This window comes from Nanorana parkeri, unplaced genomic scaffold (genome assembly GCF_000935625.1).
Source record: "Nanorana parkeri isolate BGI_ZX_2015 unplaced genomic scaffold, ASM93562v1 scaffold13, whole genome shotgun sequence".
NCBI classification, from domain to species: Eukaryota; Metazoa; Chordata; class Amphibia; order Anura; family Dicroglossidae; genus Nanorana; species Nanorana parkeri.
In genome coordinates this window covers 926342-941048 of record NW_017306281.1, presented here as the reverse complement: position 1 = coordinate 941048, position 14707 = coordinate 926342, and the positions used below count along the sequence as shown (strand labels likewise).

At 42.8% G+C, this 14707-nt stretch overlaps 1 protein-coding gene across 1 annotated transcript in view; it reads right to left on the bottom strand.

Moving 5' to 3' along the window:
- PSMD9 (proteasome 26S subunit, non-ATPase 9) overlaps positions 1-10482 on the bottom strand; it is a 23029-nt gene extending 12547 nt beyond the window's left edge. The window contains exons 1-3 of the mRNA XM_018557186.1: positions 10312-10482; positions 6813-6915; positions 5321-5514 (exon numbers count right to left, since the gene is read on the bottom strand). Of these exons, the coding sequence (XP_018412688.1) occupies positions 5321-5514; positions 6813-6915; positions 10312-10425 (411 nt within the window). The 5' untranslated portion in view covers positions 10426-10482. The remainder of the gene's footprint in view (positions 1-5320; positions 5515-6812; positions 6916-10311) is intronic.
- Positions 10483-14707: the final 4225 nt, after the last annotated feature.

The following is a 14707-nucleotide window of genomic DNA, read 5'->3' as shown; positions in this document are numbered from 1 at the left end:
ATATATATATATACACACACACATACATACATACATGCATATGTAGATATATGCAAAAAGAAACAAAGGTTTAATTCTGCTTTAACTATTAACAAAACTGTACATTATTTGTGTCTCTCAAGCTATGTCAAATGCTTATTAAATAACTTACAATGGATGCTGCTTCTTGATGTTTAAACGTTTTAGTTTCCTGCAAAATCAGACGGTTTCCTGAGCACTGGCCCTGATATCCCTTTTTTAAGGCGGCTCCTTTCCCTTGCAGGGTCCTATGGAGCCACCCTTGCGCGTATTAGTAAGCTGTGTGTGTCTCCACAAACACATAGACCTAGCAAGGCAGTCCTCTGCTCCTTGCACCTACTTCCTCTTGCCTCCCTTTTCCAAGCTAATATATGGATGCCTGCTGGAGACTGCTCTGTCCCTTGTGACTTTGTACTGGACAGGAAGTTCAGAGAAGGTGAGCTGAGAGAGTTGGAGCCGTTCAGAGACATGACGACTAAGTGCTTGGGCAAAAATTTAAAGAAATATTAGCTGGTTAATGTATATTTGTTTGATCTGGATTCATTATTGAAAGAAAGAGCTTAATACTACTTTAATACGTAAACTTTGTTAAACAAATGGCTATTAATGTAGAAACATAAAAATCTACAAATTCCCTATTATGCCGTTCTCTTTCTTCATACATCTAATGTACTCCAGAGCAGTGTTTTTCAACCTTTTTTGTGCAAAGGCACACTTTTTTCATGAAAAAAATCACGAGGCACACCATTAGAAAATGTTAAAAAAAATTTACCTCTGTGCCTATATTGACTATATATAAAGTAATTCTCTTGAATAGGAATCAAATAAATAGGAATCACCTGCTCTAGAGACAAAGCAATAATTTTGCCACTTTATAGATCACTGGTTCGGCCTCATCTGGAGTATGCGGTCCAGTTTTGGTCACCAATCCACAGAAAAGAGGTCCTTGAGGTGGAGAGAGTCCAGAGAAGGGCAACTAAACTAATTGAGGGTCTGGAGGACCTAAGCTATGAGAACAGGCTACTAAATGATGGCAACATCAGCAATAAACTTTTTACAGTAAACTCCGTAACAAGGACTAGAGGCCACCACCTAAAACTGGTGGAGAAAAGATTTAAGCACAAGGGGCGTAGGGGCTTCTTTTCAGTCAGCGTGGTTAAGGTTTGGAACTCGCTGCCACAAGAATTGGTATCAGCTGAGAGTATTGAATCATTCAAAATGCATTTACATCCCTTCCTCAGAGACCGCAACATACAAACAGGGACTCGTGTACACACACACACAAACACTGGGAGCTCCGCTGGGGAAGTCCGAAAGGGAAATAGACTTGGGGGTCATTGTAGACCACAGGCTGAACAACAGCTTGCAGTGCCAGGCTGTGGTAAACAAAGCAAGTAGAGTCCTGTCCTGTATTAAGAGGGGAATGTTTTGCAGGGACAAGTCTATAATTGTACCACTTTATTGATCAATGGTTCGTCCTATCACTGGAGCCATTTTTTAAACTTTATTTTATTGTTTATCCGATTAATCGAACTTAATAATCAGCTAACTAATCGATTTTGAAAATAATCGTTAGCTGCAGCTCTAGTTCGGCCTCATCTGGAGTATGGGGTCCAGTTTTTGGCACCAGTGAACAGAAAGGATGTCCTTGAGCTGGAAAAAGTCCAGAGGAGGGCAACCAAACTCATTAGGGGTATGGAGGACAAGAGCTATGAGAACAGGCTACTAAATTTAAACATGTTCTCATTGGAAGTAAGGAGATTAAGGGGGGATATGATTTTCATGTATAAAATGTTTACCGGGGATAGCAACATTAGCAGCAAACTCTTTATAAATTAACTCCATGACAAGGACGAGAGGCCACCACCTAAAATTGGTGGAGAAAAAATTTCAGCACAAGGGGCGAAGGGGTTTCTTCTCAGTTAGATCAATCAGGGTCTGGAACTCGCTACCACATGCTGTGATTTCGGCCGATAGTGTGGAATCATTCAAGAGGCGAGTACTTTTAAGAATGGGAACACACAGGGACCTATACATACGCACACATCTGTAGGACCATACACACAACATAGGGATGTCCCGATGCCCCTTTTTCAGGCCCACGTACAAGTACTTCAGCGCTGGTCCGGTGGGAGGAGCTCCAGGTGGGGTCCTAATTTAGCTGGCCCAGAGGTGCCTGCCAGCTAAATTAGGACCCCACCTGGAACTCCTCCCGCCGGACCAGCGCTGACTCGCCGCTGCTCTCCGGCACTGAAGGACATCGTCGGCGAAGAGGAGCATGGCATCACTGCTGCTCCGGTGGGCGGAGCTCCAGGTGGAGTCCTCTGGGCAGTCGCCGGCCACCTACATTAGGACCCCACCTGGAGCTCCGCCCACAGCAGTGACGCAACGCTCCTCCGCTCAGCCTGCCCAGGGGACCCCACCACGGAAGGTGCCCCCACCACGGGGCAGTTTGACAAGTACTTGTCAAAATGCCCTGTATCGGGCCCGATTCCGATGCTAGCATCGGTATCGGGACATCCCTAACACAACAGGTTGGACTTGATGGACATATGTCTTTATTCAACCTCAAATACTATGTAACTATGTAACAAAGGTTGGACTTGATGGACCTGTGTCTTTATTCAACCTCAAATACTATGTAACTATGTAATAAAGGACCTGCATTTTACCAACAAACACATTTACAACAGGCTCAGTTCTACTGCACAGATGGAATTATGCCTAATTCTATCTATTTGACCATATGTTTATGATCCAAGTACTTTAGTTATCTGCAAAGTAATTACAAAGAAGAAAGCAGGCGGCCGTATGAATTGGTTATTTCAGCCACAGCCATCAATGCTGGTCACTAAAGTAAATAAGTCTTAGCGGGAAGCATGACGGCTGCTTTGCTTACCATCAGCAGATGTCACAGGAACAGAGAATTTCAATGAAATCCAGATGTGAAATACTTATTACATGGAACTGCCTTATTCTGGTTTTTTACAATCTGATTATTCAAGTGTGACAATCTTACTTAGAGTGAGGCTTCCTGCTGCACCTAAACAGGACTCAGAACTCTCATGCATTGCACACCTACTTCACTGCCTAAAGTGGCATAAGATGCATAGCAAATATACAATGAGTGGCCAGATTATTATGACCACCCCATCAGTACTTCGTTGGGCCACGAGATGACTTTGTTGGGCCGCCTCGTGACTCCACGAGATGTTGAAAGGTGATGCGAGGAATCTGACACTGCACTGTTGCCCTTCTGTTGTCTTGTACCAGTCTTGCCACTCTCCGTTCTGCCCTAACATTGGCTAGTAGCTCACAGCCACAATTCGCACGTTAAGACCCAGATTTTCGGCTGACAGTCCAGTCTTTAAACACTTTAACAACAGCTGCTCTTGAACATTTAACGAATTCTGCTGTTTTGCTGATACTCGCTAAATGGCTCCGAGCGCCAACAATCATCCCACGTTCAAAGGCTGTTAAATCGCGTTGTTTCCCCTTATCTGCAGAAAAAGATCACTTCTACTGTCGTGGTAAACAACCTGCTTCCCTATTTATAATGGTCTGGCCCTCTAGCAACTTCAGCGCCAAATTATAGCTAATTTGCCTACAAACGTCAGGTGGTCATAATAATCTGGCCACTCAGTGTATAGTGAAAGGGGGTAAAGGTCCACTTTAAGCGATATGAATATGTGTGATCTGGCTAATGGGTGAGGATCTCCACAGTATCCTTGGCTCGACAGTGAACACAGTAGATAATTGAAGCGCCACACCAATAAAAATAGACAGAATATAATATTATTCCATTGCGGTCAGGGGGGGGCATAAAAGTAGAGTAGCTGACGCATTTCAGGGGTTCCAAACACACCCCTTTCATCAGGGCATAATGAAAGAAATCATATCGGCCGTCACACCTCAGGCATTTAAAGCCTGTGGGCTGCTGTAAATGAAGATACAATCACAGCTCTCTGCACTGCCACTGATGACACATTCCGTGCTGGCCTCTGCCCCAGTTCTCATTTGGAATTAAGTTTTTAAACTGAATTCCGCCGATTACATGTTTTTCTTTCTGAACAAGGTTGTATATTTTGCGCTTGGGTTCCCATAAATAAATAAACAACATATTTTACAATTACTGTTTTCCACTTACTGGTCATCTTAGGCATTAGTCATGTAGCCCATGCCTGAGAGAAGCATCTTGGGAAGTTTACCTCAGCAGAGCATTGCTGGGAAACCTCATCTCAGGGAAAGGCTGTTTTTCCCCTGAGATGATGTGCATGGTCACATGTCCCAGTCACATGTGCCAGAGTTCTAGGAAGTAAAGGGAGATCTAGTAACCTGTCCTTAGTTAAAACAGTCACTGTGAGAAGAATTGAGGAAGAAAAGAAAAATAAGGTATGCAAAGAATAAAAAGCCGGATATTTTATATAAGCATCCGTTCGTAGATTGTCATTACTAAATATTTCTAAAAAGGTGTCTTTGTTGTCATTTAAAAGATAAAGTTCCTCTTTACTGTACTGCGTTTTCTGAGAGCCGTGTGCCTGGCACTGAGCCCCCAGATACCATAAACGTTTCGTCCTTTGTCCGGGCATACTGGTGCTATTCTTTCTGCCTGCCAGAGCTTTTATTGGATTGTATTTTAAATCGGAGGAATGCGAACAATCTGAGCACATTCAGACATAAAAGCAAAACTCTTCCAGGGGGAGCAAGAGGCAAAGGATAATGCTTCGTAGAGATGAAGAGAGACGGCGATCTGTCGAGGTCTACGGTGCAGCCACATGTGGGATTTTCTGTATAAAGCGTGTATTTTGGAACCAGCTTAAGGGTTATATATAATAAATATGGTTTTGATGATAAAAAAAAAAAAAAAGTTCCTCTTTACTGCTGAATGAGAAAACACCAAGAGAATAATCACACTTTATTTTCTACACTTCCAAATATCTATAACAGGGGGGAAAAAATCCATCAGTCTGGAAATCTTCAGCTGCCACTTGTTATCTCTGCACTTTACAGGCCATGTTAATGTCATAGGAACAAGCCCCTGTATGCCACCATTGGGGGTGATTATCTTTGCATGGGATCAACCAGCTCTCGTATATTTAGACTTCTATTTCCTTGGCATCAATAGAATTAGTTCAATATATACATTTTCTTTACTGTTCTGCAATATTACTTAATTCCTGGTGAAGAAATATGTGAACTAGAATGTATAATCACTGCAGTTGCACAAAAATTACCTTCTGCGTACCAGAGAGGAAACAACATTAAGTACAGCAATTATACCTGGTAAGTATAGTGAACTTACAGACATGCTGGCTGGAGACCCTGGAGTGACAGCATCAACTCTAGCGAAGGGGACAGGTAGCTCAAGGTTACGCTGTAGAGCTTCAGCCTGGGCCTCTACTTCATCGTTCAGTCTCTTTTCTTTGTCCCGTGCATGTAAGTTGTGCAAGGCCTCTTCAATCTCTTCCATGATGGCTTTATGATCATTTTGCAAACCTTGGTCCAAAAACAGAGCACACATGTTTTTGCCTCGTTTCCTAATTCAGGCAACATTTTATATTGCTACTTCATTAGGCACAGTCAGGGGGTTTTATCAAAACTGGCAAAGCAGACAAACAATCATCTTCTCTCTTTCATTTTAAAAACTTAACTGAAGAGAGATGCCGATGGGTTACCCTGGGCAACTGCTCCAGATTTTGATAACTTCCCCTCATAGAGCTTAGAAGGCCATTCAAGCAAAAATGTTATGTTTTTTCTTTCACTGTTGAATACACACATACAAGTTCAATCACCCACAAGAGATTCTGGCATCTCTGTTTGCCCCAGCATATTCAGCTTGGATTTATTCTGTAAAGTGGCATCTCCTAGGCCTGGGGTGTCAAACTCAATTTAATCTTGGGCCACATCAACATTATGGTTGCCCTCAAAAGGTATCTGTAAGACTATCTAAATATATCTAATCTTTATCATAATTGCCTCTGCATTCGATTATCACTGGTTTTAGTAATAACTTAATACCTAGATCTGAAAGTTGAAGTCTAGGAAATGGCCTGGTTGGCTGGATTGGGCCCCTGGGCCTTGAGTTTGACACATTTGTCCTAGGCTATGCCGACAGAGAATCCAGAAGTGACTATACACCACTCGGCAGAAAGCCAAACCAGATATGCAACAGCTATAGTAGGGGACTGATTTGGAAACTGTGGATACCACAGAGTTTTAAAAAGGAGTTCTACCAAACAAAATCATTGTCTAGTGTCTACAAAAATGTGAAAAACATTTTCTATAAGTAGGTTTGCATGATTCATACACATGTGGAAGAATAAAAATGGCCCATGTGTGGGACATGAAATCACCATCCTCTTCAATGAACCAATAAGAGCCAAGCCGGCCCTGGGCAAGCTAGGCAATGTTAAATGCGATTCCAAATCCTTTGTGTGAGGGAACAGGAAAGTTGTTCACAATGAATGACACCGCAGCGCACCAACACATTAAGCTATAATATATTTGCCAAGTATAAAGAACCTTAGGAATGACTGAGCCAACTAGCATTCCTTCAGACTTGACAAATTATTTTGGGTGGACTACAACATGTACTGTAGTTATCGGATATAATATGATAGAAGCTAGGGAGCAAGTACAAAGTAGATGATCGTATCCTGAGGGGGCAACAACACAACAGTCAAACATGGCCTCCTCCTGACATTTACATAAACAAGCACTAATTAATGCAAAGAGACTTCTAGCATAACAGAACAAGACCAATGATGTTGAAATAAAGTTATTAAAACACTTACAGATAATGTCATGCCGTACTGTCCGAATTTGGTAGAGGTCTACGTCTGCCCTTGGGAAACCCTCAATGTCCACGAGTGGTCCTTCCATTCCAACATTCTTTTGCTGTGAATGAAGCATTATGATATTACTCTAAGCCATTTCATACTCATTAGTATAATACTTATAAAGACAAAGTAAAGCATATTTTAAGCCATTATTGCAGATTTTAATCAAAGACACTTTGGATGTAATGTGCCTATTAACGCCCAATTAAACTTTTATTTTTAATAACGTCTCTTACTCCCGAGTGTAGGCTGCCTGGGCGTATTTTTACCTACAGCCCCAATCCAGTGATCTTATACCAAACATCGATCCTGCTGACTCCGCTTCATCCTTTGCTTGTGTGTAGTGGCTTGTTCATTCCTAAAGGGACAACAGTAGCTGAAGGCTGCCATTCTCAGCCATTGCATTTCCTGTAACCCACCACACACCCAAAAAGTTTTACTTTAAAACAGCAAAATAGTAAAATGTACAGCTGTTATACATATATGTGAACCATTCTATCTGCCAAAGGGTATGAAATCCTTATGTCACATGCTCCACCCCATGATTCTGCTATTTTATGTATTACTGGTATTTATATAGCGCTGACAATTTACGCAGCATTTTACATAGTTGCACATTCACATCACTTCCTGCCCTCAAGGAGCTTACGATCTAAGGTCCCTATCTCACATACACACACATACATACTAAGGTCGATTTAGGCAGGAGCCAGTAAACCTTCCAGCATGTCTTTTTGGAGTGTGGGAGGATGATGATGTTGATCATTGTCTAATAAGCAGGCTTAAAGTGGACCTTTACACTCAAAAAATCAAATTCTACCAATACATCCCTCTATGTATGAATAATAATAATAATAATAATAATAATAATAATAACATAGACATCTCAGGTGTCTATACTTACACTTGCAGAGCATTCAGTTCCTGCTATAAAAAGGGCAAAATGATTTCAGTTTGCCAAAGCAATGCACATTGGGATTGCCTTGTCATCAGCAGGGCATTGCTGGGAAATCTCATCTGTAATCTCAGGAGATCTCAGGGAAAGGCATTTTCCTCCTCTGAGATGATGTGCATGGTCACATGTCCTAGTCACATGTGCCAGAGTTTCCAGGAAGTAAAAGTAGATCTAGTCATTTGCCCTTAGTAAACATGGCCACTGCCGGAAGAGTGGGGAAGAAAAGAGAAATAAGGTATGCAAAGAATACAAAGCCGGCAATTATCTAGAAGTTTTTGTTTGTAGATTGTCACTACTAAACATTTCTCAAGGTGTGTTTGTTGTTAATTTAAAGATATGGGGAAAGGTCTGCTTTGAGATATAGTGGTTTCTAAATCATGTAAATTTAATAAGGAGTTGCGCTAATATTGCGCAACATAAAAATTTGCAACTACCACCATTTTATTCTATAGGGTCTTGGCATTCAGAAAATATATAATGTTGGGGGGTTTTAAGTAATTTTCAGGCCTAAAATGTGGAATAGAACATGGGTACAAAAAATGAAAAAAAGGCCTCAGTCATGAAGGGGTTAAAGGAGAACTATGAGGTGAGTGATTTCCACTCAACCTAATAGTTAGAGCCGACGTGTGACAATGAAACTGTCACACGTCGGCTCTATTGATCAGGAAGTGAGTGAACGCATACCGTCGCTCGCACACTTCCTGATCATCTCCCTGCAGAGAGCGGTGACTTTCCGCGCAGGGATTTCCCCCCTACCCGCTCCGATCCTCCAGCGCTGACAGGAGAAACGGACGGGGGAGGGGGCGGGCACAGCTGGTTGTGCCTCTAGATAGGCAGAGCCCACTCTCACTCACTCAGCTGGGTGGATCTCGACAGTATTGTTGGGTTCAGTCCCAGCTGTGGCGCTCTAAGTATATAGTGGGCAACAGCCTGCTATATACTGAACTTTGGGTCATGAGAGGATGATATTATATGTCCTCCCGTGACCCTTAAGAGAACTATGGGATAAAAAGTTTACCCCACAGTTCTCTTTAAGGCCGCATTCTCACCAGGTAGGGTGCGGATCAGCGCGGTTTACGCACGTTTTTAGAAAGGCGGTTTTGGGCATTTTGAATTACGTTTCAGAGTTCAAACGCAATTAAAAACTCCCAAAACCGTGCTAATCAGCGCGGTTCTATTGAAAGCAGTAGGGAACGCTAATCAGCGTGTAAAAAAAAAAAAAGCAACAGGGAGCAATTTGGGCGGGGGGCGGTTAGGATCGCGCAGACCCACGCGGTCACATGAACGGTCCCCATAGCAATGTATGGAACCGTTCATGTCACCAGATCCGCAAGGCCAAATCCACGCAGCCGAACGCGGCCTTAAGGACTCATTCACATGGGTGGGCACATGGCCATGCAGAGACCTGTTCCAAAGAGAGACAGGTGCTGCATGCAACCACCTGTACATCCCTATGGGAGGACACGGATGCACTTGGACATAGACAGTGTGTGTCCAAGTGAAGGCACCGTGCAGGTCTGGGTCGGCATGTAGTCATGTCCTCCCACAATGGCATGCAAAATGCTTACATTTTTAAGTGCTTTAAACTTGCTTAGAAATCCAACCTAAAATCCCCCCATGTAATCTTCAGGAGGGAAATGGGGAAGTTATGTTTACTCTAATGAACCCTGTTTGTACTGTGCTGGCAAATTTCATTATCAGTTCTAAATCGCAGCGCTGAATACTGAAAAATGGCCTGGATGGGAAGGGGGTTTAACACCGTGGATGTCAACTGGTTAAACACTGTCTGAGCCAACAAAGGGTTAAATCCTTTCAGGCATTCAAACTTGAAGAAGAAGCTCAGTCTGTCCCTGAGTTTGTCCCTCTACGTTCAAACTGCTCAGAGTAGCCTGGAATCTGCACAAAGGCCTTCACCAAAGAAACATCAAAAAAGGCAATAATATATTTTACATATGCTGTGTGAATGGGAACACATAACAAACATATAGAGGGTGTTTCTCAAATTTGACTGCAAAAGTGGAAATACACTTTAAGTTGCTCATACATGAATATATATTCCCATTGCGCCCACAGGCTGAACACAGGAAATCTATTGATTCCCACACTACAGTGCACGGAGGTGGAATCTGCACTGGCGGCTATTGTATTCAGCAACCACAGCCGGAAATCAGCCAAAATTCAAGCCGTCTATGACCAGCATTAGTGATTCACTTGATTTGGAACGAGCATGCAACCAGTGAATTCTGGAAAAGCCTAAACTTCCATCCTGCAAACTGGCCAGGATCAGGATGACAGTCCCTGAGCCTGATCCTTTCCATAATATACTGTGATAGAAGTGCCCATATGTTCTATCCTCACAGCATATTGCTGCTCAGCAGGGTGAATACTGTGCTCAAAACAGAACATTAATGGCGGACAATACAATAATAAAAACAAATGCCGAGTACATGATGTACATAAGGATGACACAAAATACTACATAGAGCCGAACTCACTTACATCCTCCAGGACATCATAATAAGCTTTTATCTGAGTTTCGATCTCGTCCTTCTTAATAATAAGCGTCTGCACATCGAGCATAGTAACAGCAGATGGACTCCCGGATTCCGACATCTCTCCCTGCAAGTCATGCACCAGGAACTACAACTACAGGAGCGCTGGACTACAAGTACGGGTGCCGCAGTAGGTCAAAAAACGGCTAGTCACACGGAGATCGCAGTGGAACGTTTATATTAAATCAGTGTAAGACAGTCTGTCAGTATCATCCTAAAGAATATCTGGTATTATTATGTGAAAATAAATGACTCTGTGCACCTAAACATTGTATAGAGGGAGAATGGGAGCTTATAATCAATACGGGGCCGGAGTGATTTCCTGACTGCACCGTGTATTCTACTCAGGGCTGCATATAAGGAGGTGGGTTAAAGACAATTCTATTTGTCACAAGGGGGGCCCTGAGTTCAGCATGGAAAGTTCCACACAATGTAGCATAGACACACCATACACAGAGCTCACTGGCCCCCCTCGCCTTTCTGTTGTTAGTCTGCGGAAGGATGGAGGGGAACTCTGATTGGTGGAGGGAGCTGTCTGTCATCGCTGACCTCACCTATATCCTCCCACCCTAAGTGAGTCCGGGGTTAGTAGAGCTGTGCTGCCTTTGCAAGGGAAGAGAGTGTGCGCAAGTAATAGTTGTGTGGCACTGGCATTATATATTCTCATGCAGCAAAGGAAATATGGTTTGCCTTGCTGTGCCTGTCCCACAACAGGAAAGGAGAGGAAATCCCTTCAAAGAGAGGGAAATCCATGGTAGTCAGCAGAACTACTATTGGAAGATTTCCCATATTTTTCTTTTCTGATAACAACCCAAAATGTGGGATTTTCTTTCACTAATAATGGTCACCAGCATTTCTGACAGAGATTCTAATCCCCTTCTATTATATCGAAAACTAAAAAAGAAAGTGTTGGCTTCAGTTGCACTTTAAGGTGCCCTAATCTTAAAGGCACCTTAAACATCCCATTCACTCAATACATTGGGAAATAGGTCTGCAAAAAGACCACAGATGTTAAACAAGATGCCCAGCCAGGCCATCCCAGCGTGCAAACAATCCATAGTCTGAGACTCGCCCAATCAGAATGGGGGCCTAACACAAGTGTTACTACAATGCAATAGTGTAAATCCAGACATTAACCCCTTCATAACAGGCTTTTTTTCAATTTTTTGCATCCATGTTATATTCCCCATTTTAGGCCTGAAAATTACTTAAAACCCCCAAACATTATATATTTTCTGAAAGCCAAGATCTTATAGAATAAAATGGTAGCAGTTGCAAATTTGTTGCATGATATTAGCGCAACTCCTTATCAAACCTCACAAATTAGTGAAAAATGGGCTTAAATGCCCCAAACACAGTTTTTAAAAAAATATAAAGGTTAGGTTACAACAAGTAAATAGATACCCAACATGTCCAGGTTAAAAATTGTGTGCGTTCGTGAAGCGGCAACAAAATTCAGTACCCCAAAAAGTCCATAGACGACGCTTTAAAAGCCCCTACATGTCAGCAGTTTAGAGATATCCAAAAATACTGGCCCGAGAATTATTGCTCTCACTCCAGCATGCGCAGCGATACCCAACATGTGTAGCGCGTTCGTCGTTTTCATACGTAGGCGCACCCGACGCGTGTTTACGCGAAGACGCACGTGCTCACGGGGGCGGGACTTTAAAAAAAATTATTATTTTTAGATTTATTTTATTTAATGTTAATTATAAAAACTGTTATTTTTTTTTAACTTTACATTAAGTGCTATCACATAGGGGGGCTTACAAACCCCCCATGTGATAGCAGATGGTGGTAACAGGTACTCTTTAAGGTGACACTGGGGTTCCAAAAAACCCCCAGTGTCACCTTTCCACTCCAAATAAGCTATTGAAGTGCAGATCGCAGGTTTCCGGAGCCCAGCACTGACAGCTATGTGACCGGAAGTGATGCAATCTGCATCGCTCCCGGTCCCATAGAATGGAGAGGGGATCGACGAATGGAGGTTCGTCCATCTGCTTCCCGCCGACACCAGAGAAGCCGGGCCCGTAGGAGGGGCAACGGAGCCCGGGAAACACGCCGGGGGGGGACCCCTTCACCGGGCCGTAGAAGCGATCTGGCGTCAGCTGAGTCGCCAGAATCGCTTTTATTGTAAAGCCGACAGTCGGCTTTTGCCTCTGGGAGTCTGTTTAAACAGCACCGATGTCCGCAATGTACATTGTAGGTCGTGAAGGGGTTAAATAAAAAATGGCAATGACCAGTTTGGGGTTTTGTTTGAATGATTTGTAAATATGGCCAAGGCTTAAAGTGATATTAAAGCCTCCTTTTTTTTTAACAAAAATGCATCCTACAAGGAGACCCACCTTTGCTGGAGGCTGTTGCTGTTTTTCTTTAAAAGTTGTTAATTCCTCGTTTTCTAGTTTTTTTTTAAAAAAAGGGGCAGGGCCATGTTTACCCTAATGCAGAGAATGCATTAAGGTAAAAAAACACCCACACCTTAATACTACTTTAATGAATGAAATAGTGCTGTGAGCACCAGGCATAGGTGTCACTCATCATACTGCTATTACTTTGTTACGGATGACAGAAAATTATCATCAGGTAATATGCACATATCTATATATTGTAAAGAGAGAGAGAAAATATTTTTTTAAATTCACATCTGGCCACATTTGCCTGCTTAGATATGTGAATGCTGCTTGGAGATTTTAATGCTGGTAAACAGCTGGCATGTACAGGCCGTATTCACCCTGTGGCAAACCATCAGCACACCAGCTGTTGTGGAACTACAAGTCCCACGAGGCATTGCAACACTCCGACAGACACAGACATGACTCCCAGAGGCTAAGGCATGCTGGGATTTGTAGTTTCACGAAGCTGGATGTCAAGGTTGTCTACCCCTGCACTAGATATTTACTTATTTATAACATGATTGTGTGGAGGATGGAGAGGGCTAACATCCTCTTTTACAGGATCTTGATTATGTACTGTAGGCCCTCAAAAGGGATCAATGGTGAGGTTTTGGTGAAATAATGAATTCCCTGTCTGCAAATAACAAATGTAAAACATCAGGTTAGGGTTGTAATGTTTTCATTTTTATAAATATGACATATGTTACAGAGACCTACATTTCATGCATGGGAAATCATTGAATACTGAAGTGTCTCAAACTGATGCCATAGACACAAGCCCGAAGCCTGATGACACAGGCCCTAAAATATTTAAAGGGACACTAACTTTAGAAGTTCAATCTTAAAAATGCATTCAAGTACCTTACTATTAATACAAATGTATCTTATTTGTGTATCACTGTAGATCCTTAAATCATCTCTGAACTCATGCTGACCGTGTACAAATAAGATACATGTTTGTTAATAGTGAAGGGACTTGAATGCATTTTTAAGATTTAAAGGAGAACTATGGGGTTAAGTCTTTTCCCCATAGTTCTCCTTAGGGTAACGGGAGGACACAAACTAGCGTCCTCCCGTCACCCTAGGCTCAGTATACCGCGAGCTGTAACTCGCGGTATACTGAGACGCCGCAGCTGAAGCGGATCCCGACAATTGTGCCGGGATCCGCCCAGCTGCGTGACTGACAGCTGGCTCAGCCTATCTAGATGCAGAGCCAGCTGTACCCGCCCCTTCCCCCGTCCGATCCACCAGTCAGTGGTATTGTCCGCAGTGAGTATATCTGTTTATACAGGCCAGGCATAGAGGTCTCAGCAAGGGATATATCTCGCTATCACAACGATCGGAGTCAGAATAAAAAGCACTCGCCTCATAGTTCTCCTTTAACTCCTGAGTTTAGTGTCACTTTAAGTCTCCATTCAAACTTGTGCTTCTGCATTGCCTTGTGCTTTTTTGTGCATTTTTTTCATGCAATTTCATGTGTTATGTGTTTTTGTATTGGCCAATGAAGGTGAAATAAAATATAGGTTGCTAGGGGGTAGGGGCTTGTTACATGCATTTTCATGTGGTTTCCATACGCTCCCATTGAAGTCTATGTGACTAAAAATGTTGCATTCTCCAAGTCGCACAGAAGCGCGTTGCATAGGTGTGAACAGGTGCTACAGTGCTAAAATAATGGAATTCCTTTTATACAGTCAAAGCACTTCAATTTGTGAACAGGGACTTATGCTCGCCCTCCACTGACCTGTTACTGAGGACTAGTATGTGTAACACTGGTATCTGGTTAATGTTAGTGTGGACCCTAGCTCACCATTAGAGATGAGGCTGGATTTGGTGTGAACCCAGTTCCCCCAAGCCCGCTCAAAACCGCCCCCCCCCCCCCCAACCAACGCCATATAGCCACCCTCCGATTCCTGGCAACTGGTCGCAGCTTAGAAGACTTGAAGTTTTCCA